This window comes from Oryctolagus cuniculus, chromosome 6 (genome assembly GCF_964237555.1).
Source record: "Oryctolagus cuniculus chromosome 6, mOryCun1.1, whole genome shotgun sequence".
Taxonomy (NCBI): Eukaryota; Metazoa; Chordata; class Mammalia; order Lagomorpha; family Leporidae; genus Oryctolagus; species Oryctolagus cuniculus.
Window position 1 is genome coordinate 168,178,575 of NC_091437.1, and position 21,460 is coordinate 168,200,034.

Genomic DNA, 21,460 nt, shown 5'->3' on the forward strand with positions numbered 1-21,460 from the left:
ACCGCGGCTTCCGGCTCTGGGCCGCGCGGGCCGGAAGTGTAGCGTTGCCATGGCGAAGGCCGGGCGCGGGGCCCGCCCCCGCGGCACCGAGGAGAGCGAGCTGCTGACCGCCCTGCGAGGGAGATGAGACGCGGGCAGCTGCCGGCGCGAGAGCGAGGTGAGGCGCAGAGCTCCGGGACCTGCGGCGGCACGGGGCCGAGGGCCAGGGATCGGGGGCCGGGCGGGGCCCCTGCCCGGGCAGGAGGCGGCCGAGCCGGACCCAGGTGGGGGCGCTGGGGAGATGGGTCTGGCGGGCCCCGCCTGTGGAGGCCGCCGCGAGGGCGCTGCTTCTGTCCGAGTGTGAGGTGGGTCTGGGCCCTCGGTCGTGGAGGTCAGCTGGGCTTGCCTTGCCCGGACTTGCTGTGCCTGCGGCCTGCGGCCGGCCCTGTGGGCCGGAGCCGGGGCGTGGGCGCAGAGGGGAGGTGGCGCGAGCCAGCGCCGGCCCCGCGCTCTCCGTCGCCTCTGAGTCTTACCTGGACGCGGGGCCGCGCGCTCTGGCGGGGCAGGGTCCTGCCCGCAGCACCTGGCCCTCTGGTGCCACCCTGCCCGCAGCACCCTGGCCCTCTGGTGCCACCCTGCCCGCAGCACCTGGCCCTCTGGTACCACCCTGCCCGCAGCACCCTGGCCCTCTGGTGCCGCCCTGCCCGCAGCACCTGGCCCTCTGGCGCCGCCCTGCCCGCAGCACCCTGGCCCTCTGGCGCCGCCCTGCCCGCAGCACCTGGCCCTCTGGTGCCACCCTGCCCGCAGCACCTGGCCCACTGGTGCCGCCCTGCCCGCAGCACCTGGCCCTCTGGTGCCGCCCTGCCCGCAGCACCTGGCCCTCTGGTACCGCCCTGCCCGCAGCACCCTGGCCCTCTGGTGCCACCCTGCCCGCAGCACCTGGCCCACTGGTGCCACCCTGCCCGCAGCACCCTGGCCCTCTGGTGCCGCCCTGCCCGCAGCACCTGGCCCACTGGTGCCGCCCTGCCCGCAGCACCCTAACCCTCTGGTGCCACCCTGCCCGCAGCACCCTGGCCCTCTGGTGCCACCCTGCCCGCAGCACCTGGCCCTCTTGTGCCGCCCTGCCCGCAGCACCTGGCCCTCTGGTGCCACCCTGCCCGCAGCACCTGGCCCTCTGGTGCCGCCCTGCCCGCAGCACCTGGCCCTCTGGTGCCACCCTGCCCGCAGCACCTGGCCCTCTTGTGCCGCCCTGCCCGCAGCACCTGGCCCACTGGTGCCACCCTGCCCGCAGCACCTGGCCCTCTGGTGCCACCCTGCCCGCAGCACCTGGCCCACTGGTGCCACCCTGCCCGCAGCACCCTGGCCCTCTGGTGCCGCCCTGCCCGCAGCACCTGGCCCTCTGGTGCCGCCCTGCCCGCAGCACCTGGCCCTCTGGTGCCGCCCTGCCCGCAGCACCCTGGCCCTCTGGTGCCGCCCTGCCCGCAGCACCTGGCCCTCTGGTGCCGCCCTGCCCGCAGCACCTGGCCCTCTGGTGCCGCCCTGCCCGCAGCACTCTGGCCCTCTGGCGCCGCCCTGCCCGCAGCACCCTGGCCCTCTGGTACCACCTTGCCCGCAGCACCTGGCCCTCTGGTGCCACCCTGCCCGCAGCACCTGGCCCTCTGGTGCCCATCAGAGAGTCGGCGCTGCCCTGGCCCAGCGTGGGCCCGTTTCCTGAGGGGGCTGCCTGTGGGGACCTCCCGGTCCCTCACTGTGACGGGTGTCCAGGGCTCCCAGGTGTCAGCTGCCTGCCCCTGCCTCAGGCCCCCTGCCCAGTCTTGCTCAGAGCTGGGGTGGAGCGGGGAGTTCCTCCCCTCCGCCGATGCCCCGCTGGACGTCCACTCTGCCGGCTTTGATTGGCCCGTCTTGGCCTCATCCCTCACCTGTCCCCACAGGGCTGCCTGGGCCAGCAGACGCCTAGCTAGGGGACGTGGGCATCTTTGGGCCGCACCTTGGGCTCTGTCCCAGGGACTCCGGGAGCTCTGGGCGGCGTCGCGGGCCACTTCCTGTGATGTCTGCACTGCAGGACCCTCAGGAAGCTCCATCTCGGGTGACCCCCTGCCTGTGGCCAGAGCAAGATGTCTGGCTGTTTGTTTACCTCCAGGGACTTTGGGAGCCTCCCCTGAGCGTCCCTGGCCCAGCTGTGTGCAGGTGGGGCGAGAGCCTGGCCAGGTACAGGCCGGCCCTGTGTCCCGGTCTCCTGGGAGCTGCTCTGCACACTCAGCAGGTGGTCAGCTGCTGGCTGTCCTGGGGTCAGCACTGGGTGAGGTCTGAGGGTCAGCAGGGGAGCCCGCAGTAAAGGGCTCGTGGCCCAGCGAGTACAGCCTCTGCCTGCGGCGCGGGTTCCAGTCCCGGCTGCTCCGCTTCTGATCCAGCTCCCTGCTAGTGGCCTGGGAAAGCAGCAGCAGATGGCCCATGTGGGAGACCTGGAAGAAGCTCCTGGCTTCGGCCTGGCCCAGCCCCAGCCACTGCGGTCACTGGGGAGTCTGTCTCTCCTCCTCTCTAACTCTGCCTTTCAAATAAACTTTTAAAAAACTGTATATATTTATAAGAATGTTGAAATAGGGTGCAGAGACATGAGTGACAGGAGCCGCCACGTGCCCTCGGGTACTAGAAGGTGACGGGAGGAACAGGTGATGACGATGGCACCAAGTAGGCAGACGGGAAAAGTTTTCAGCTTTGCCGGTCAGGTGGCTTCCTCAGAAGACCACCTCGCGTTGCGTTGTGGAGCGCAGCATGGCAGGCGATACAGACGAGCTGTTTCAACAAAACTGCAGTGTTTGCGAGCACTCAAATGTGAACTCCGTACCCCGTGCTGTGCCAGGGAGCGTTGTCCTGTTACTTTTTCTTCTTGTAGAGAGGGTGCTGAGGGTGGAGGGACCTGACCTGGCCCTGGCTCACTGCTGCTGCAAGCCCCTGGCCTCCCCAGGGGCCCAGTGTGGGAGCCAGAAGGCACACCGGGTTCAGAGGTGGGGGCAGCACTCTTGGGTTATAGTCTTTTATTTTTAAAAATTTTTAAAAAGATTTATTTATTTATTTGAAAGTCAGAGTTACACAGAGAGGAGAGGCAGAAAGAGAGAGAGAGAGAGAGAGAGAGAGGTCTTCCATCTGCTGGTTCACTCCTCAGATGGCCACAATGGCCAGAGCTGCGCCGATCTGAAGCCAGGAGCCAGGAGCTTCTTCCAGGTCTCCCACGTGGGTGCAGGGGCCCAAGGACTTGGGTCATGCTCTGCTGCTTTCACAGGCCATGGTAGAGAGCTGGATCGGAAGAGGAGCAGCCGGGACTTGAACCTCTGCCCATATGGGATGCCTGCACTTCAGGCCAGGGCTTTAACCCAGTGTGCCACAGCACCAGCCCCTCTTTTCTTTATTTTTTAAGGATTTATTTTCTCTTATTCTTTGGAAAGGTAGAGCTACAGAGAGGAAGAGAGAGAGAGAGAGAGAGAGAGAGAGAGATCTTCCATCCTGTGGTTCACTCTCCTGACTGCAACAGTCAGGTCTGGGTGAGTCCAAGACCAGGAGCTGGGAGCTTCCTCCAGGTCTCCCACGTGGGTGCAGGGTCTCCAAGCACTGGGGCCATCTTCTGCTGCTCTCCCAGCAGAGGGGAGGTGGCGCGAGCCAGCGCCGGCCCCGCGCTCCATCAGCAGGGAGCTGGGTTGGAAGTGGAGCAGCCAGGACTCAAACTGTGCCCATGTGGGCTGCTGGCATGGCAGGCAGCGGCTTTACCGGCTGTGCCACAGTACCCCCTCCCCCGCAGTCGGTGTTGTGGAGGTTGAGGTGGCAGTGGCTCGTGCGTGTCCGCTTGTTCCTGCTGGTGTGGCAGTGTGCTGAGTGCATACATCTGTGTCCTGTGCCAGGAGCGCACGTGTGGATGGGCAGTCCACAAGTCCGCATGTGAAGCATCTTTGGTTCTCTTGGGTAGTGGGCACGGGCCACTCTGAGAGGCCTGTCCTTGTCCTCCCAGCACTTGTCTCCTTGACAGGACGGCCACCTTTCAGGCCTTGTTCTCGGGGGTGTCTGTTGTAGCTCGTTGTGGTTGTAACTTGTGTTAACTTGAGCATCTTTTTTTTTTTTTTAAGATTTATTTATTTATTTGAAAGAGAGTTACACAGAGAGAGGAGAGGCAGAGAGAGAGAGAGGTCTTCCATCTGATGGGTCACTCCCCAACTGGCCACAACAGCCGGAGCTGAGCCGATCTGAAGCCAGGAGCCAGGAGCTTCTTCTGGGTCTCCCACAGGGGCGCAGGGGCCCAAGGACCTGGGCCATCTTCTACTGCTGCCCCAGGCCACCGCAGAGAGCTGGATGGGAAGTAGAACAGCCAGTTTCGAACCGGCACCCATGCACTTCAGGCCAGGGCGTTAGCCCACTGCGCCACAGTGCTGGCCCCAATTTGAGCATCTTTTTTGGCGTTTATTCTGTTGGCTGCTTGTGTATTTTATTTTGTGAAGTGTCCAAATTTTTTCCTCAACAAATGGGTTGCTTATCAGATTTTCAGAGTTCACAGAGCCAATGTTGTATTGCAAGCTAAGCCTCTGCCTGCAGCATGGACATCCCATGTGGTCACCAGTTCAAGTCCCGGCTGCTCCTCGTCTGATCCAGCTCCCTGCTAATGCACCTGGAAAAGCAGTGGAGGACGGCCCAAGTGCTCGGGCCCCTGCACTCATGTAGGAGACCGAGAAGAAGCTCCTGGCTCAGGATCGGCCCAGTTCCAGGTGTTGCAGCCATTTGGGGAGTGAGCCTGTGGATTGAGGACCTCTCTCTCTCTGCCTCTGTGTAACTCTGCCTTTTAAATAAATAAATAAATCTTTTTTTTTTTTAAAGATTTATTTATTTTATTTGAAAGTCATAGTTACACACACAGAGAGAGAGGGAGAAGCAGAGAGAGAGAGAGAGAGAAAATCTTCCATCTGCTGGTTCAGTCCCCAAATGGCCGCCAAGGCCGGAGCTGCACTGATCCGGAGCCAGGAGCCAGGAGCTTCTTCCAGGTCTCCCACATGGGTGCAGGGGCCCAAGGACTTGGGCCATCTTCCCCTGCTTTCCCAGGCCATAGCAGAGAGCTGGATCAGAAGTGGAGCAGCCGGGTCTCGAACCGGCGCCCATATGGGATGCCGGCACTGCAGGTGGCAGCTTTACCCGCTACACCACAGCGCAGGCCCCAAATAAATAAATCTTTTTTTTTTAATTTTATTTATTTATTTTTATTTTTTTTAACAGGCAGAGTGGACAGTGAGAGAGGTCTTCCTTTGCCGTTGGTTCACCCTCCAATGGCCGCCGCGGCCGGCGCGCTGTGGCCGGCGCACCGCGCTGATCCGATGGCAGGAGCCAGGAGCCAGGTGCTTTTCCTGGTCTCCCATGGGGTGCAGGGCCCAAGCACCTGGGCCATCCTCCACTGCACTCCCTGGCCACAGCAGAGAGCTGGCCTGGAAGAGGGGCAACCGGGACAGAATCCGGCGCCCCGACCGGGACTAGAACCCGGTGTGCCGGCGCCGCAAGGCGGAGGATTAGCCTAGTGAGCTGCGGCGCCGGCCAAATAAATAAATCTTAAAAACACAAGTGATACTGGCATGTTTCCTTATCTCTTACAGCTTTGTTAATGTACCTATTTGTTCTCATAATCCTCTTGTGAACTCCTAAGTATTTTGTGTGTGTTTTTTTTTTTTAAGATTTATTTATTTATTTGAAAGGCTGGGGGGGAGGGGTCTTCAATCCGCTCGTTTACCCCCAAAGCCACGTCAATCTGGAGCCAGGAGCCGGGAGCTTCTTCTGGGTCTCCCACATGGGCACAGGGGCCCAAGGACTTCTGCTGCTTTCCCAGGCCATAGCAGAGAGCTGGATCGGAAGAGGAGCAGCTGGGACTCGAACTGCCTCCCATGTGGGATGCCGACACTGTAGGCAGCGGCTTTACCTGCTATACCACAGCAGCGGCCCCTCGACTCCTCTAAGTATGTACCCGCTACGCCACGGCGCCGGCCCTGACTCCTCTAAGTATGTACCCGCTACGCCAGGCGCCGGGCCCCGACTCCTCTAAGTATGTACCCGCTACGCCAGGTGCCGGGCCCCGACTCCTCTAAGTATGTACCCGCTACGCCAGGGCGCCGGGCCCCGACTCCTCTAAGCATTTACCCGCTACGCCACGGCGCCGGGCCCCGACTCCTCTAAGTATGTACCCGCTACGCCACGGCGCCGGCCCTGACTCCTCTAAGTATGTACCCGCTACGCCAGGCGCCGGGCCCCGACTCCTCTAAGCATTTACCCGCTACGCCAGGTGCCGGGCCCCGACTCCTCTAAGCATTTACCCGCTACGCCACGGCGCCGGGCCCCGACTCCTCTAAGTATTTACCCGCTACGCCACGGCGCCGGGCCCCGACTCCTCTAAGCATTTACCCGCTACGCCAGGCGCCGGGCCCCGACTCCTCTAAGCATTTACCCGCTACGCCACGGCGCCGGGCCCCGACTCCTCTAAGCATTTACCCGCTACGCCAGGGCGCCGGGCCCTGACCCCTCTAAGCATTTACCCGCTACGCCAGGCGCCGGGCCCCGACTCCTCTAAGCATTTACCCGCTACGCCAGGCGCCGGGCCCCGACTCCTCTAAGTATTTACCCGCTACGCCAGGCGCCGGGCCCCGACTCCTCTAAGCATTTACCCGCTACGCCAGGCGCCGGGCCCGACTCCTAAGCATTTTCTGTGCATGCAATCGTGTCTTCTGCGGCTGAGGAGCCGTGTCCTCCTTGCCGGCCTCTGACTTCCTGCTTCGTGCCCTGGCGGTCCGGTTCCGCAGTGCTGAGTCGGAGGGTGAGGCCGAGCTTGTGGCACTGACTCTCCCCCCGAAGCATATGCAGCCACTCAGGCACAGAGACCCCCGAGGGGCCTGCCCTGGGGACGGAGAACCATGGCACCCAGACGCGGGCCTCGCTGGCTTTCCCTTCAGTCTCTGCATCCCCACAGACCCCTTGAGCTTGCAGACGATCAGCCACGGGAGGGTGTGCCAGAGAAGCCGCCTCGCGCCCCTGCCCCGTGGCAAGCCAGTGTCTCCGGAGTTCTTGGAGCTGCTCAGGCAGATGACTGGGGCCCAGGGTGGGAGTGTGAGAGCCCCACGTGTGGCTGGCCGGGCAGCAGCATGGGTAACAGCCAGGGGTGCTGTGCCTCACCCTGAGGGACTTGTGGGCCCTGAGCCCCTGCCTGTGGGGTCTGGTGCCCCCTCCAGGCAGACGGTGGCTGAGTCCAGCTGGCGTCTGTGCTGCAGACAGAAGGATTGGTCACGCTGGTGGGGGACACTGTGCACCCTCAGGTCAGGGCATCTTCTATGTGCGTGTGGGGTGTGTTTCCTTTCTTAAGGTTTATTTATTTATTTGAAAGGCAGAGTTAAAGAGACAAGGAGAGAGAGAGAGAGAGATCTTGCGTCTGCTGGTTCACTCTCTAAATGGCTGTAACGGCCAGGGCTGGGCCAGGCAGGAGCCAGGATCCGGGAGCGTCTTGCGGGTCTCCCACGCGGGTGCAGGGCCCAAGCACTTGGGCCGTCTGCTGCTTTCCCAGGTGCGTTAGCAGGCAGCTGTGCACTCGCCCTGCGTTTCCCCTCCCCCACCTCTGGTGACTTCTGCCTGTGTCCCCTCAGTGCCTGTCTGATACGTGTCTGTCTTTTCTGTCTGATGTGCTTGTAGCATGTGGCAGAACTGCATGCCTCTGGGGGCTGTGTGTGGGCTGTCCCCACCTTGCAGCCGCCGTGGGTGGTGCGCAGTGCTGCTTCCCAGTCTCCCTCCCGTGGGGTCTTCCGTGTGGGGGCTGCTCCCCCGGGTGGTCTGGATCAGGGTCTCTGAGGCCATAGTCACACTGTCAGCCCTGGCTGTGCCAACCGAAGGCTCCCCCGCGTCCGAGACGGCTCAGGGCTGTGGCTGCCGCCCAGAACCCACCCAAGTGTCCTGAGACTTGGTGGCTACTTCCTGCTCCCAGAGAGGGCTGAGAGGATGCTGCCGTGCCTTGGCATCAGGTGCCAACCCTCCTGCCGTACTAGACTGTGCGTGGGGCAGAGTCCAGCCCTCACGGATGGGCCAGCCCCTGCACTCCGAAGTATTGACCCGCTACGCCTCTTAAAGGGAGGCTGTCACGGGACCTCCGAGGCCACTGCATCGCACCAGGCGTGCACGTGGCACCAAGTGCCGTGGCTTTAGAAGATAGCTGAGTGGGGACCGCGCTGTGGCACAGTAGATAAAGGCGACACCAGCATCCCTTATGGGCGCTGGTTCAAGTCCAGCTGCTCCACTTCCCATCCAGCTCCCTGCTAATGCACCTGGGAGGGCAGCGGAAGATGGCCAATGCTCAGGCCCCTGCACCCACGTGGGAGACCTGAAGAAGCTCCTGGCTCCTGACTCCAGCCTGGCCCAGCCCCGGCTGTGGCAGCCATTTGGGGAGTGAGCCAGCAGATGGGAAACTTCTCTCTCTGACTTTCTTTTTTTTTTTTTTTTTTTTTTTTTTTTTTTTTTTTTTTTTTTTTTTTTTTTTGACAGGCAGAGTGGACAGTGAGAGAGAGAGACAGAGAGAAAGGTCTTCCTTTTGCCGTTGGTTCACCCTCCAATGGCTGCCACGGCCGGCGCGCTGCGGCCGGCGCACCGCACTGATCCGATGGCAGGAGCCAGGAGCCAGGTGCTTTTCCTGGTCTCCCATGGGGTGCAGGGCCCAAGCACTTGGGCCATCCTCCACTGCACTCCCTGGCCACAGCAGAGGGCTGGCCTGGAAGAGGGGCAACCGGGACAGAATCCGGCGCCCCAACCGGGACTAGAACCCGGTGTGCCGGCGCCGCTAGGCGGAGGATTAGCCTAGTGAGCCGCGGCGCCGGCCTCTCTCTGACTTTCAAATAAATAAATACATTTTTAAAAAAGAAGATAATAGAGGAAATTCTTTGGAAAGGTGCCTCACCTCCTTGATGCTCAGACAAGCAAATGGAAACCACAGGGAGATACCCCTAACCTGTGTGGTGCTGGCACGGGACACGTGTCCCTACAGACGTAAATGGGGGAGTTCAGATGGCTGCATCCACGGTGGAAGGCTGTTTTGTTTCGTTTTAAAGATTTATTTATTTTATTTGAAAGAGTTGCTTTTAGAGGAGAGACGAGAGAGACAGAGAGAGAGAGAGAGGTCTTCCATCCAGTGGTTCACTCCCCCCAAGTGGCTGCAATGTCTGGGGCTCAGCCAGGAAGAGCCAGGAGCCAGGAGCTTCCCCTGGGTCTCCCACGTGGGTGCAGAGCCCCAAGGACCTGAGCCGTCCACTGCCCTCCCAGGTGCACCAGCAGGGAGCGGGATCAGAAGTGAAGCACCTGGGATGCTAACTGGCGCCCACACGGCCGCTGGCACTGCAGGCGGCAGCCCCAGAAGGCTGCTGGGGTACTCACTGGGCACCAGGACTCAAGGGCAGGACATCCTAGCCCTGGCCCAAGCAGGAAGTGCCCTGGTGTCCGTCCCAGGTAGGGGTGTGAGTAAGGAGAGCCATCGTCAGTTCCTGGGAGGAGACTCAGGAGCCCATGAGCAGGTGAGGGAGAGAACGGGGTGATTCCTGCTGCGGGAGGTGGGGCCTTCACCTCTGAGCTCTGGGAGAGCCATAAGAAAACCAGGGTGGGACTGCTGTCCTGCGGTGTGGGCAGGGATCTCGGTGTGGGGTGTGGGGAGGGGTTGCTGACATCGGCTGGGTGAGGGTCCTGGTGTGGGCTGGGCAGTGGCCTGCAGGTGGTCTGTGTGCTGGTCTCGCAGTGTTGTGTGGGAGGCACTGTGTGTGTCTGTGGCCTGTGTCACAGTGACAGGGATGTTAAGGGGGCAGTGCTGATACACTGGGGGAATTCGGGGTGCCTGTCCTGCACCTACAGAGGCCAGGCTCCCAGGGCTGATGTGTGGTCACCTGGCCAGACTTCTGGGACAGGCCTTTGTGGTGGGGGCACAGGGCAGTGAGGAGCTTGGGCCATCTCCAGGGCTGACGTCAACCATCCACACGGGGGCACTAGAGGGTGCCCGTGCCTGTGCTCTTGCCCCTCGACCTGCAGGGTCTCTTCCCTCCACCTGTTCAGATGGGCTGTGTGGGGCGTCCCCAGGGAGCCTGTGCTCCTGGCGCCTGGGGCACGGCCCCTTCTGCTGTCCTTGGGCCTTGTTCCTCATCCACTGCAGGGCCGTTCCATCTTGGGCCCAGCTCCCCTCCCGAGGGTTGCCTCCTGCCCAACAGTGGTTCTTGGTGGTGGAAAGTTGTGTGTCACACCGTGGCTTGCGTGGTCACTCTGCGGAGGTGGCCGTGGACTCATGGGAGCAGTGAAGATGGCCCGAGTGCTTGGCCCCTGGCACCCATGTGGGAGAGCAGATGGAGTCCTGGTTTTGGCCTGGCTCCGACCTGGCTGTCGTGGCCATTTCAAGGATGAGCCAGCAGCAAGAGCCCTCTGTCTGTCTCTTTGCCTTTCAAAATACATGAATGAATACTTTGTTCTGAAAGCAGAATTAGGGCTGGCTTTGGCACCGTGTAGGTCGCCCCTTGGGGGTCCTGTATCCTCCACAGAGTCCACAGTTCTGTCCTCACTGCTCTGCTTCCCGCTGGCGCACACCCTGGGAGGCAGCCGCGGCTGGTTCTGGGAGCTGGGTCCCTGCTGGCCGCGGGGGTGTCTGGGAGCTGGGTCCCTGCTGGCCGCGGGGGAGGCGCAGATTCGGTTCCAGGTTCCCTGCTTTGGCCTGGCCCAGCCCCAGCTGCTTTGGGTTTGGGAAGTGAACTGGGAAAGAAGCTCCCTCTCTGTGTCTCTGCCTCTCAACATGAGCTCCAACAGTTCAAGGCAGTGTGTAGGTGATGATTCCAGCCATGTACGGGGGCCTGGAATTCCGCCACGTCCTATGTTACAACTGCAGGGAGAGACGCTACACAGTCTTCCGAATCAGAAAGCGGAAGTCCCAGGAGCCAGAGCAGAGCCCAAGGCAGAGGCCTGGGGACTCCGTGTAACCCTGGTTAAACTGCCCTTGTCAGCTGGGAGAGGAGCGGCAGCACCACGCCCTGGAGCACGGCTCCCAGGGAGCGGAGTGTGGCCGTCCTCCCTGGGGTGTCTTCCCTGTGTACTGAGGCTGTCCGTCCTCCCTGGGGTGTCCTCCCTGTGTACTGAGGCTGTGCCGTCCTCCCTGGGGTGTCTTCCCTGTGTACTGAGGCTGTCCGTCCTCCCTGGGGTGTCTTCCCTGAGTACTGAGGCTGTGCCGTCCTCCCTGGGGTGTCTTCCCTGTGTACTCTCTTTCTCTGCGTCTCCTCTCTGTGTAACTTAGACTTTCAAATAAATAAATACATTTAAAAAAAACAGAAAGGGGTTAGCCACGTCCCTGAGATGGTACAGCACGCGGACGCAGTGGTCAGGCCGTCCTGTGAAGTGCGGGTGCATCTTGTACCTTTTGCTGCCTAGAACACAGCTTTGAGCTTTTATGATTCTGCAGACCATTTTCTAAAATGCACAAAATGTGGTGCGGTCCTAATCCAAGTTAGGGATTTATAGAGCCCTGCGACTATAGCATCCTTTTGTTTCCACATCTTTGTATGGTATTTTATCACCTAAGATTTTCTACAACCTTTGGTTGTGTAGCACTTTCTCAAGAGCTCTGTCAGTATCAATACAAAATAATTTTTTTTTTGACAGGCAGAGTGGACAGTGAGAGAGAGACAGAGAGAAAGGTCTTCCTTTGCCGTTGGTTCATCCTCCAATGGCCGCTGCCGCTGGCACACCGCACTGATCCGAAGCCAGGAGCCACGTGCTTCTCCTGGTCTCCCATGCAGGTGCAGGGCCCAAGCACTTGGGCCATCCTCCACTGCACTCCCGGGCCACAACAGAGAGCTGGCCTGGAAGAGGGGCAACCGGGACAGAATCCAGTGCCCCGACCGGGACTAGAACCCGGGGTGCCGGCGCCGCAGGTGGAGGATTAACCTATTGAGCCGCAGCGCCGGCCAACAAAGTAATTTTTAAAATGATTTAATAGGTATTCATGTAGGTGGCAGGGACCCACACACTCGGGCCGTATTCTGCTGCCTTCCTGTGTGCATTAGCAGAGAGCTGGACTCTGATGTGTGATGTTGGCATTGCTGGTGGTGGCTTGACCCACTGTGCCACGAGGCCAGCCCCTCGATTGATGTTTGCTGTTGCTTCAGTTTTTTTTTTTTTTTTTTTGATTTATTTCATTTATTTGAAAGGCAGAGTTACAGAGAGAAAGACAAAGATCTTCCTACAGCTGGTTCACTCCCTAATGGCTGTAACAGCCAGGTCGAAGCCAGGAGCTTCATCCAGGTGGGTGCAGGGGCCCAAAGACCTGGGGCATTTTCCACTGCTTTCTGAGGTGCATTAGCAGGGAGCTGGGTTGGAAGTGGAGCAGCTGGATCTCAAACTGGTGCCCATATGGGATGCAGGCGGCGGCTTTACCCGCTACGCCATAGCACCGGCCCTCTTCTGTTTTTACCAGAATCCGTGTTGCTCTGGGAGGGACTCTACTCAAGCACTTGACCATCTTCACTGCTTTTCCAGGTGCATTAACAGGGAGCTGGATCTGAGGTGGAGCAGCGGGGGCTTGAACTGCCGCTCCAGCCTGGGCTTAGCCTGCTGTGCCATGACGCTGGCCTCTGCGTGTTCTTGATTAACTGCCTGGCTGCTTTCCCGATGGCTGTCCTGGCCTGCACCCCACCAGCAGCAAGTGGGTCTCTCTGGGTCCCCGCCTGGCCTGGAGGGGTGGCATGGGCCTCTTCGCTTCGTGCCTGTTGGCCTCCTTAGTGGAGTGCCCTTCGTATCCTTGACCGTGCTCCAGTGGATGTCGGTTGTTATTAGAACGGGGGAGAGTCCAGACCCAATGCTCTCCTGTATGGTTGGAGGAACCGATCACCCTGGCTGTCCTGCTGCCTCTTGGAGTCGGAAACCAGAGCTGGAACCTCAGGCACAGGCGTGTTGAGGCAGGGTGTGCGTTCCCAGGGGGCCTGGAGCTGCCGCACACCTGCAAGGCTCCTCCGGGGCTGGGCTTGCTTCCTCGACACTCGTGGTCTCCAGGGTGTGTCTGTGATGTCTTAGGGGCTGTCTGGAGTGCAGAGGGAGCGAGGGGCCCCTGCCTGCCTCTGCCTCTTGGGTCACCTCCTGGGCCTGTCCCCGGCTGGCCTCCCCTCTCATCTTCCGCCTGCTCCTCAGTCCAGCGCGCTTGCTTTGGGGTGTGCAGGCCACAGTTCCTGCAAGGAGGTTTCGCAGGGTCTGATCACATGTATCCTTGTTCCAAGAGCCTCCTGTGGTCCGGGTGGCCTGCTAGGCAGGAGATTCTGTGTGCTCCCCCGGGTGTCAGGGCCTCACACACTCCCTTGTACGTGCTTGCTTTTCCAGGGTCTGACCTAAGGTCATCTGCTGGCCCCAAGCAACCCTGGCTCTGGACAGTTGCTTCCCAGGGCTCCCGGTTGGACAACCCTGAGGGCCCCTCTGCCCTGTCCCCACTTCCTTGTGTGTGGTTTTTTTCTTTTCAAAGATTGTTTTATTTGAAAGGCAGAGAGTGAGGGAGAGAAGACAGGGGTCTTCCATCTGCTGGTTCACGCCCAGATGGCTATAGTGGCCAGGTCTGGTCCAGGCTGAAGCCAGGAGCTTTATCTGGGTCTCTTGGGCCCAAGCACTTGGGCTATCTTCTGCTGCTTTTCCCAGGCTATTAACAGGGAGCTGGATCAGAAGTGGAGCAGCCAGGACTCAAATAGGTGCCCATATGGGATGCCAGTGTTGCGGGAGGTGCCTTACCCGCTACACCACAACACTTACCCCCCCACACACCAGGTGCTTTTAAAATTATATTTTCATTTTATTTGAAAGGCAAAAAAGTCGTCTGTTGGTTCACTCCCAAATTCCTGTAACACAGCTGGACCAGAGTCAGGAGCTGGGATCTCCGCTGGGTCTTGTATGGAGGTGGCAGGGACTCACGTACTGGAGCTGTCACCTGCTGCCTCCCAGGGTGCACATTAGCAGGACTTGCACTGGCACCCGCGTATAGGACGCCCATGTTCTGGTCGGCAGCTTCACGGCTGTACCACGTGCCAGGCGCCTGCTTAATTGAATCGTTTGTTTTTAAGATTTATTTGAAAGGCAGACGACAGAGAGAACATGCACTTCTGTCCGCTGATTTTCTCCCTAAATGCTTGCAACAGCTGAAGCCAGGACCGCAGAGCTCCATCCTGAGTTCTCACGTGGATGCAGGGGCCCAAGGACTTGGAGCCTCGTCCCCTGCTTTCCCAGGTGCCTTAGCGGGAAGCTGGACTGGAAGTGAGGCAGCCGGGGCTTGGACCAGTGTTCTGATGTGGGATGTGGGCGCCCCCAGTGGTGGCCTAACCCCCTGTGCTGCAGTGCCCATCAGGCCTGTCTGGTGAGACCCTTGGTGGACATTTAGGGCATTTCCAGTGTTTTGTCATGGACGCGGCGCTGGCATCGAGTGGCCAGAGGGTATTCCAGGTGTCATGTGTGGATGGAGCTGGAGGGCCCCCCCGGGGCAGGCCTGGCCGGAGCCACAGTGGTGAGGGTCCTGCACCAGCTCCCTGAGCGGCCGCCACCCTGCCTCCTGGGCCGCAGAGCTGCAACGCCACACGTGTCTGAGGTCCCTGGGCCTCTTGCCTCTTGAGTGGACCATGCAGACCACAGGGAGTCCTGGCCCTGAGCTTATCCATGCCTTGGCTGGGCTGCGTCGTGCCTGCCTGTCCTCAGACACACGCAGGAGGCTGAGATTCCGAGTGTATCCTCAGCAGACCTGCTGGTTAGTGAGGAGACAGGCTGGGCCAAAGAGCGCCCCGGAGCCCAGCCACCCCCCTTGCCGGACACTGCTGTTCCTGTCAGGGACATGAGTGGCGGAGTGTTTAGTGGTGATGGGAGAGGGATGGCTAGCAGTTGGCTGCAGGCGCCTCCTGTCTAGCCCTTCAGACTGTCTGGGAATGGTGACCCTGGTGGGAGGTCAGATGCTGGGCCTTGCTGGTGAGGCCTAGTGCGTGCCCTGTTTCCCTGTGTAGAGGAGGGTGGGGCTGCAGCTGCTCCCGGTGCAAGGCGAGGTGTGTCTGTCCTGGGGCTGCTGAAGGCCACTGGCCCTGCGTGCAGACGGAGGGCACGGCCAGAGCCTTTCAGCGTCGCACGCGCGCGACTTGCCTGGGCTCAGAGCTGAGGCGTGGAAGACATGGGCCAGATCCTGCCTGTGCAGCATTGCGGGGGTCTCTGGGGGCCGGTGGGGGAGCTGCCTGTGCACTCGCCGGGTGCCGGGACTGTGGCCACCGACGGGGCCTCCCGGCTCTGTGCTGTGGGTGTCTGTCTTGCGGCTGGGAAGCCATCCTTGGTGAAGTGCGGGCAGCAAGGTTCAGGTAGGCATGAGGTGGTTTGGCTGTCCTGTCCCCGCTGGGGCTGGCCCTGGTCAGCGAGGCCAGGCAGGCCGAGTTTGGGGAAGTGGATGTGTTGTGGGAAGCTGGGCCCTGATGCCCAGGACAGTCTTGTTCCTGCCTGGGCCTGCCTGGGCCCCTTTGCCGTTCGAGCAGGCAGTGGGCCCCAGAGCGGGGCAGGGGCCTGCGCAGGTTTGTGTACAGTGTGCTTTCGGGCCGCTCCGCCAGGAGTCCCAGAGTCTCGGTGCTGCCTCTAGCGTCTCACAGGTGCCTTCCAGTGTGGAGGCCAGAGCACAGTGGGGGCTGTGCCTCGGGTGCTGTGTGCGGGTGCTCCATGTGGGTGCTCTGCGGGGGGGGTGCTCTGTGTGTGGGTGCTCCATGGGGGGTGCTCTGTGTGGGGGTGCTCCATGGAGGGTGCTCCTGGGGGGTGCTCTGTGTGGGGGTGCTCCATGGAGGGTGCTCTGTGTGGGGGTGCTCCATGGGGGGTGCTCTGTGTGGGGGTGCTCCATGGGGGGTGCTCTGTGTACAGGGTGTTCATGGGGGTGCTCCATGTGGGGGTGCTCCATGGAGGGTGCTCCATGGGGGGTGCTCTGTGTGGGGGTGCTCCATGGGGGATGCTCTGTGTGGGGGTGCTCCATGGGGGGTGCTCTGTGTACAGGGTGTTCATGGGGGTGCTCCGTGTGGGGGTGCTCCATGGAGGGTGCTCCATGGAGGGTGCTCTGTGTGGGGGTGCTCCATGGGGGGGTGCTCCGTGTGGGGGTGCTCTGTATGGGGGTGCTCTGTGCAGGTGCTCCATGTATGGGGTGCTCCGTGTGTGGGTGCTCCATGGAGGGTGTTCCATGTACAGGGTGCTCCATGGAGGGTGCTCATGGGGGGTGCTCCGTGTGGGGGTGCTCCATGGGGGGTGCTCTGTATGGGGTGCTCTGTGCGGGTGCTCCATGTATGGGGTGCTCCGTGTGTGGGTGCTCCATGGAGGGTGTTCCATGTACAGGGTGCTCCATGGAGGGTGCTCTGTGTGATGGTTGTGAAGTCCTGTTCTTCCCCAGCTTGGCCAGCGGTGGGGGCTGGGCAGGGGCAGCGTGCCCTGCTTTGGGCCTGGGCTCTCCCTGGGAGGGGTAGGGCGTGGGGGCTGCCATCCAGGTGGCTTCCCTGGCAGGCCCAAAGCCACCAACAGCTGCGAGGTGGAAGTCCCACCCTGCCAGCCTGTGGGGAGGAGGGGTGTGCTGTGGGCGGCGGCAGGGCGGGCACCTGTGCTGGGTGGGTCTCTGGTGTGACAGCAGGCCTGCAGAGCCCAGCAGGGTGTGGGCTCCGGGGTGGGGCAGGGGCGCACCTCACGTGGCACAGGGTGGGGCAGCGGCCTTGCTGGCCCAATCCCGAGAGCCTCTGAGACCAGCCTTGTGGAGGGGACCAGGTGTCGGCAGGTTGCACCTGTCAGGTGAGCTCTCAGGTAAACTGGGGCACCTGAGCAGGACGGACTGGCCTGGGACAGGCCCCTCCCTGGAGGAAGGGGGCATTCGCTGTGACCCCTGCCTGCTCCCCTGGTAGGCCTACATGGGCAGCCCAGTCACCATGCCCTGGACCTCTACTGTAGCCCCTCGTGGAGAAAGCATTGACTGGCCTGGTGAGGAAGACAGCAGATGCCAGACAGCGAGGGCCAGGGTGCTGGTCAGGGCGGGCTGAGGCCGGGAGGCTCCTGGCCAGGGAGGAGCTTGCCCAGTCCCAGGCAGGCCTGGCTCTGGAGGGAGGGTGGCCTCGTGGGGAGGTGTGTGGCTGGGCTCTCTCAGCTGCACAGCCCTTCTGGAGAGAAGGTGGGGGAGCGCGAGAGGCCCCTCCCTCGGCCCTCTGCTGTGGTGGGGGGCAGGTGGGGCACGCAGGTGGGCTTCACCCGGAGCTGGGCCCTGGGCGCAGCCCTCATTCGCTCCCTCGTCCTTTGCTTCTCAGGTGTGTGCGGCTGCTGCGGGGACGGCTCTGCTGAGGACGGCGCAGCGGGCCCACCTGTGCCCAGGAGCCTGACTTCCTGGCTCTGCGGCCACGCCTCCCCACTAGGACTGTTGCACTGACTGTGGGAGGCAGGCCCGAGAGGCAGGCGCTGACCACGGCTGCTGCCGGATTCCAGCCAGGCTCCAGAGGCTCTCGGGCTCATTGCCGATGGGCCCTGCCCTGCTTCCTGCCCGGCACGGTGCCAGGAAGCTGGGACTTCGTTATCTGGGCAATTAGCTTGAGACCCTGGACTGCGGCTGGCCAGGTCTTGGGGCTGTGCACCCTGACCCCAAGAGGACGGCAAGGTGCCGCCCTGCACAGGCCCTGCAGGTTGATCAGTTGACGGGCAGGCCGGGCTGGGGGGCGGCTGCGGGCGCCTCCCCCGTGCTGTTGGGGCTGTGCCCCCAAGGCTGCCGGTTCCTGGTCACAGTGTGGGGTCTTCCCGACCCAGCCTTGCTGGGGCAGAGGGCACCAAGCCTTGGCAAGGGGATGCCCTCAAGGGTGCCCGTGCAGCCAGCTGCCCCACCCCTCAGGCCTGGCCTGGCCCCTGGGCCCCCTACTTTGGTGCCCCACGCAGCCCCGTGGGCAGGCAGCCCGCGCCATGGCCGAGCACCTGGAGCTGCTGGCGGAGATGCCGCTGGTGGGCAGGATGAGCACCCAGGAGCGGCTGAAGCACGCCCAGAAGCGCCGAGCCCAGCAGGTGAAGATGTGGGCCCAGGCAGAGAAGGAGGCCCCGGGCAGGAAGGGGCCGGGGGAGCAGCCACGGGAAGAGACGGCCGGCCAGGGGCCCCGGAAGCGGGTCCTCTTCCCTCCCAGTGTGGCCCTGCTGGAGGCCGCTGCCCGGAATGACCTGGAGGAGGGTGAGTGTGGTGGAGCTTCAGGGCCGTGCAGTCTGTGGGCGGCCACTCCTGCCCGTCTGAGAGTGGCCCGGCTGCCTCGGCCGTGGGTGCCCCGAGTGTGTGCCGGCCCACGCAGAGGTCCTGTGCTGAGGCAGCCGAGTTGCTGGCGGCAAGGGCACAGGTTGGGCCGTGGGAGCCTGCAGGAGACCCTTGTGCTTGGCTCGGCTGGGTGCGGGGTGGGGGCCACGATGCCCAGGACAGTCTTGTTCCTGCCCGCGCTGGGAGGCGGGGTGAGGAGGTGCTGGGGATGGGCCCCAGGCCGGGCAACGAGGTTCCGAAGGCTCTGGGTGCTGCCTGCACCCGCAGAAGGAGCTGGGGGCAGGGAGCCAGGCGTGGGCTTGTGGGCAGGCTGCTGCACGGCAGGGCCCCTGGGCTCTGAGGGGCAGGAGGGGGATGGGCACGGTGCTCCTGGGCCTGAGTCGGCGCCTCTGCTGTCCTGCTGTCCTCCCCTTCCCGCTCCCCTGGGGCCTGAGCAGGCACTGCCTGACGCCACGTCCCCTTCCTGCAGTCCAGCAGCTCCTCAGCCGCGGGGTCAGCCCTGACCTGGCCAACGAGGACGGCCTGACGGCGCTGCACCAGGTAGCGTGTGGTGGGTGTGGGCGGCGTGCTGGGTGGGGCGGGTGCTGGGCCGTGCGCGCCGCTCAGGCTCCCCACGTGCAGTGCTGCATCGACGACTTCGGCGAGATGGTGCAGCAGCTCCTGGAGGCGGGGGCCGACGTCAACGCCTGCGACAGCGAGTGCTGGACGCCCCTGCATGCCGCGGCCACCTGCGGCCACCTGCACCTGGTGGAGCTGCTCATCGCCCGGTAGGGCCCACGGCTCTCCCCGGCACCCTGGGGAGTCGGGATGGGTCTTGCGTCTGTGGAGAGATGCTGCTGTGGGGGCATTGGTGAGCAGGCAGGTGGGAAGGGACACCTGGGCACAGTGAGGCTTTGGCTCTTCGCCAGGGTCCACGCCCCTCCAGTAGGACAGACTCGGGGCTTAGGTCTCCTGGGAGTGCTCCAGGCCAGGGTGGGCGGGCGTGTGGCGGGCGGCAGCCCCCGTCACTCAGGGCCTCTGTGGGGAGGGGTGCACCAGGTGCTCGTCAGGCAGTGCTGGCTCTGCCCCCCATGCACACGGGCCTTCCAGCAGAACCAGGGCCCGCTCCCCAACAGCTTTGTAGTCCGGTGTCTTGACTCCTGCACCCCTCAGCAGGTGGGCCACGTCCCCTGCTTCTGGGGACCTGGAGCCCAGGTGGAGACTGCAGGGTGGGCTGTGTGGCTTCGCGCCAGGGTGGGTGCAGGCAGAGGGGAGCCGGAGATCTCCAGAGGCAGCCCTCCCCTGGGCCTGGGGGAGGGGCCTGGTTTTGTGGACGAGGGTCCCAGGACCAGCAGCCGCTCCGTCCCCCTGCAGTGGCGCCGATCTCCTGGCCGTCAACGCGGATGGGAACATGCCCTACGACCTGTGCGAAGACGAGCGGACGCTGGACTGCCTGGAGACTGCCATGGCCAGCCGTGGTGGGTGCACGTGGTGGTCCCCGTGCCTGGGGACGGGGGGTCCTGGGGACGCCCCCTCTGAGCCTGATGCCCCACAGGCATCACCCAGGAGGGCATTGAGGAGGCCCGGGCGGTGCCGGAGCTGCGGGTGCTGGAGGACATTCGGAGCTTGCTGCGGGCTGGGGCCAGCCTCGATGGGCCTGTGGACCATGGGGCCACGCTGGTGAGGACCCAGCCGCCTGAGTGGGGGTGGGGTGGGGGGGCCTGCCGGAGGGGCCAGGACTCAGCACTGGGTCTTGCCTGTAGCTGCACGTCGCGGCCGCCAACGGGTTCAGCGAGGCAGCCGCTCTGCTGTTGGAGCATGGAGCCAGCCTGCACGCCCAGGACCGCGACGGCTGGGAGCCACTGCACGCCGCGGCCTACTGGGGCCAGGTGGGTGCTGCGGCTGGGGGCGGGGGGCGGGGGGCACGCCCTGCTGCAGACCCCTCAGCAGCCCGGCTGGTGGCCCACAGGTGCACCTGGTGGAGCTGCTTGTGGCGCACGGGGCCGACCTGAATGCGAAGTCCCTGCTGGATGAGACGCCCCTGGGTGAGCTGGGGCTGCCTGTACCTGGCAGGGGGACGGGCGGGCTCCCGTGACACCGTGCCTTCTCCGCAGACGTGTGCGGCGACGAGGAGGTGCGGGCCAAGCTGCTGGAGCTGAAGCACAAGCACGACGCCCTCCTGCGCTCCCAGGGCCGCCAGCGCTCCCTGCTGCGCCGGCGCACGTCCAGCGCAGGCAGCCGCGGGTGAGTGTGTGGGCTGCCGGCCGGCAGGCAGGGCCCGGCAGGGGCTCAGGCCGAGTAACCCTCCCTTCCCCTGCCCTCCTGCGAGCAGGAAGGTGGTGAGGAGGGTGAGCCTCACGCAGCGCACCGACATGTACCGCAAGGAGCACGCGCAAGAGGCCGTGGTGTGGCAGCAGCCGGCGCCGCCGCAGGACGACGAGGACCGCCGGGCGGACGCTGAGCTCCAGCCAGCGCCCTTGGAGGTGAGCGTCCCCCGGGCAGGCCCGGCAGACGGCCTGGGCTGCGGCCTGACGGCAGGGGCCCTGCCACCCCCAGCGAAGGCCTCTCCTGACAGCTCGGCCCCGCCCACAGGACAACCCCGAGGTGCTCCGGCCACACAACGGCCGAGTAGGGGGCTCTCCAGGGGGCCACCTGTACTCCAAGCGGCTGGACCGGAGCGTCTCCTACCAGCTCAGCCCTCTGGAGAACAGCACGCCGGAGGCCCCGGCCCGGGACAAGGCCCACCACACCCTGGCAGAGCTGAAGCGCCAGCGAGCGGCCGCCAAGCTACAGCGTCCTCCAGCCGCCGGGCCCGAGGCCCCGGAGGCCCCGGAGCCCCCGGAGCACAGCCCGCCTGCTGACACTGAGAGCCCCCACCCCGACTGTGGCGTCGGGGCCTGCGGGGACCCGCCCCTGCTCAGGCTCACCGCCCCCTTGGAGGAGGCCCCTGTGGAGAAGAGGCCGTGCTGCCTGCTCATGTGAGGGCTGCCTGCCCTGGCTGCCGGCGCCCGGGACGGACCTGGCCAGCCATGCCCAGGGCTTCTGGCTGCAGAGACTATGCTGGGATTCTGATAAAGGGCTGCTTGGCCACGGAGCCTTGTTGTGTGTCTCACCTGGGCCACCGTCCCCACAGTGGGAGCAGGTGTGCTGCTCAGCTGGGCACGCCCGTCCCAACGAGCTCGGGAAGCCTGTGGG

The 21,460-nt window shown here is 63.3% G+C and overlaps 1 protein-coding gene across 4 annotated transcripts; it reads left to right on the plus strand.

The window, feature by feature from the left end:
• Positions 1-21,359, plus strand: PPP1R16A (protein phosphatase 1 regulatory subunit 16A). Of its 4 annotated transcripts, none has more exons than XM_051828703.2 (11): positions 1-157; positions 17,310-18,208; positions 18,756-18,826; positions 18,908-19,053; positions 19,640-19,743; positions 19,821-19,945; positions 20,029-20,154; positions 20,235-20,310; positions 20,380-20,509; positions 20,598-20,748; positions 20,858-21,359. In XM_051828703.2, the coding sequence occupies exons 2-11, from the start codon at positions 17,950-17,952 to the stop codon at positions 21,245-21,247; spliced, it is 1,578 nt and encodes a 525-aa protein (XP_051684663.2). In that variant the 5' UTR covers positions 1-157; positions 17,310-17,949; the 3' UTR covers positions 21,248-21,359. The 4 variants fall into 4 exon arrangements, with proteins under 4 accessions (XP_051684663.2, XP_051684664.2, XP_069931783.1 ...); XM_051828704.2 differs by having other exon boundaries at positions 17,310-18,048; XM_070075682.1 differs by lacking the exon at positions 1-157 and adding an exon at positions 16,781-16,803.
• The last annotated feature ends 101 nt before the right edge of the window (positions 21,360-21,460 follow it).

Coding starts and splice junctions, on each gene's coding strand:
- PPP1R16A (XM_051828703.2), top strand. CDS start 17,950: ATGGCCGAGCACCTGGAGCTGCTGGCGGAGATGCCGCTGGTGGGCAGG. Junction 19,054..19,639: donor GTGGAGCTGCTCATCGCCCG/GTAGGGCCCACG, acceptor GTCCCCCTGCAG/TGGCGCCGATCTCCTGGCCG. Junction 20,155..20,234: donor CCGCGGCCTACTGGGGCCAG/GTGGGTGCTGCG, acceptor GGTGGCCCACAG/GTGCACCTGGTGGAGCTGCT.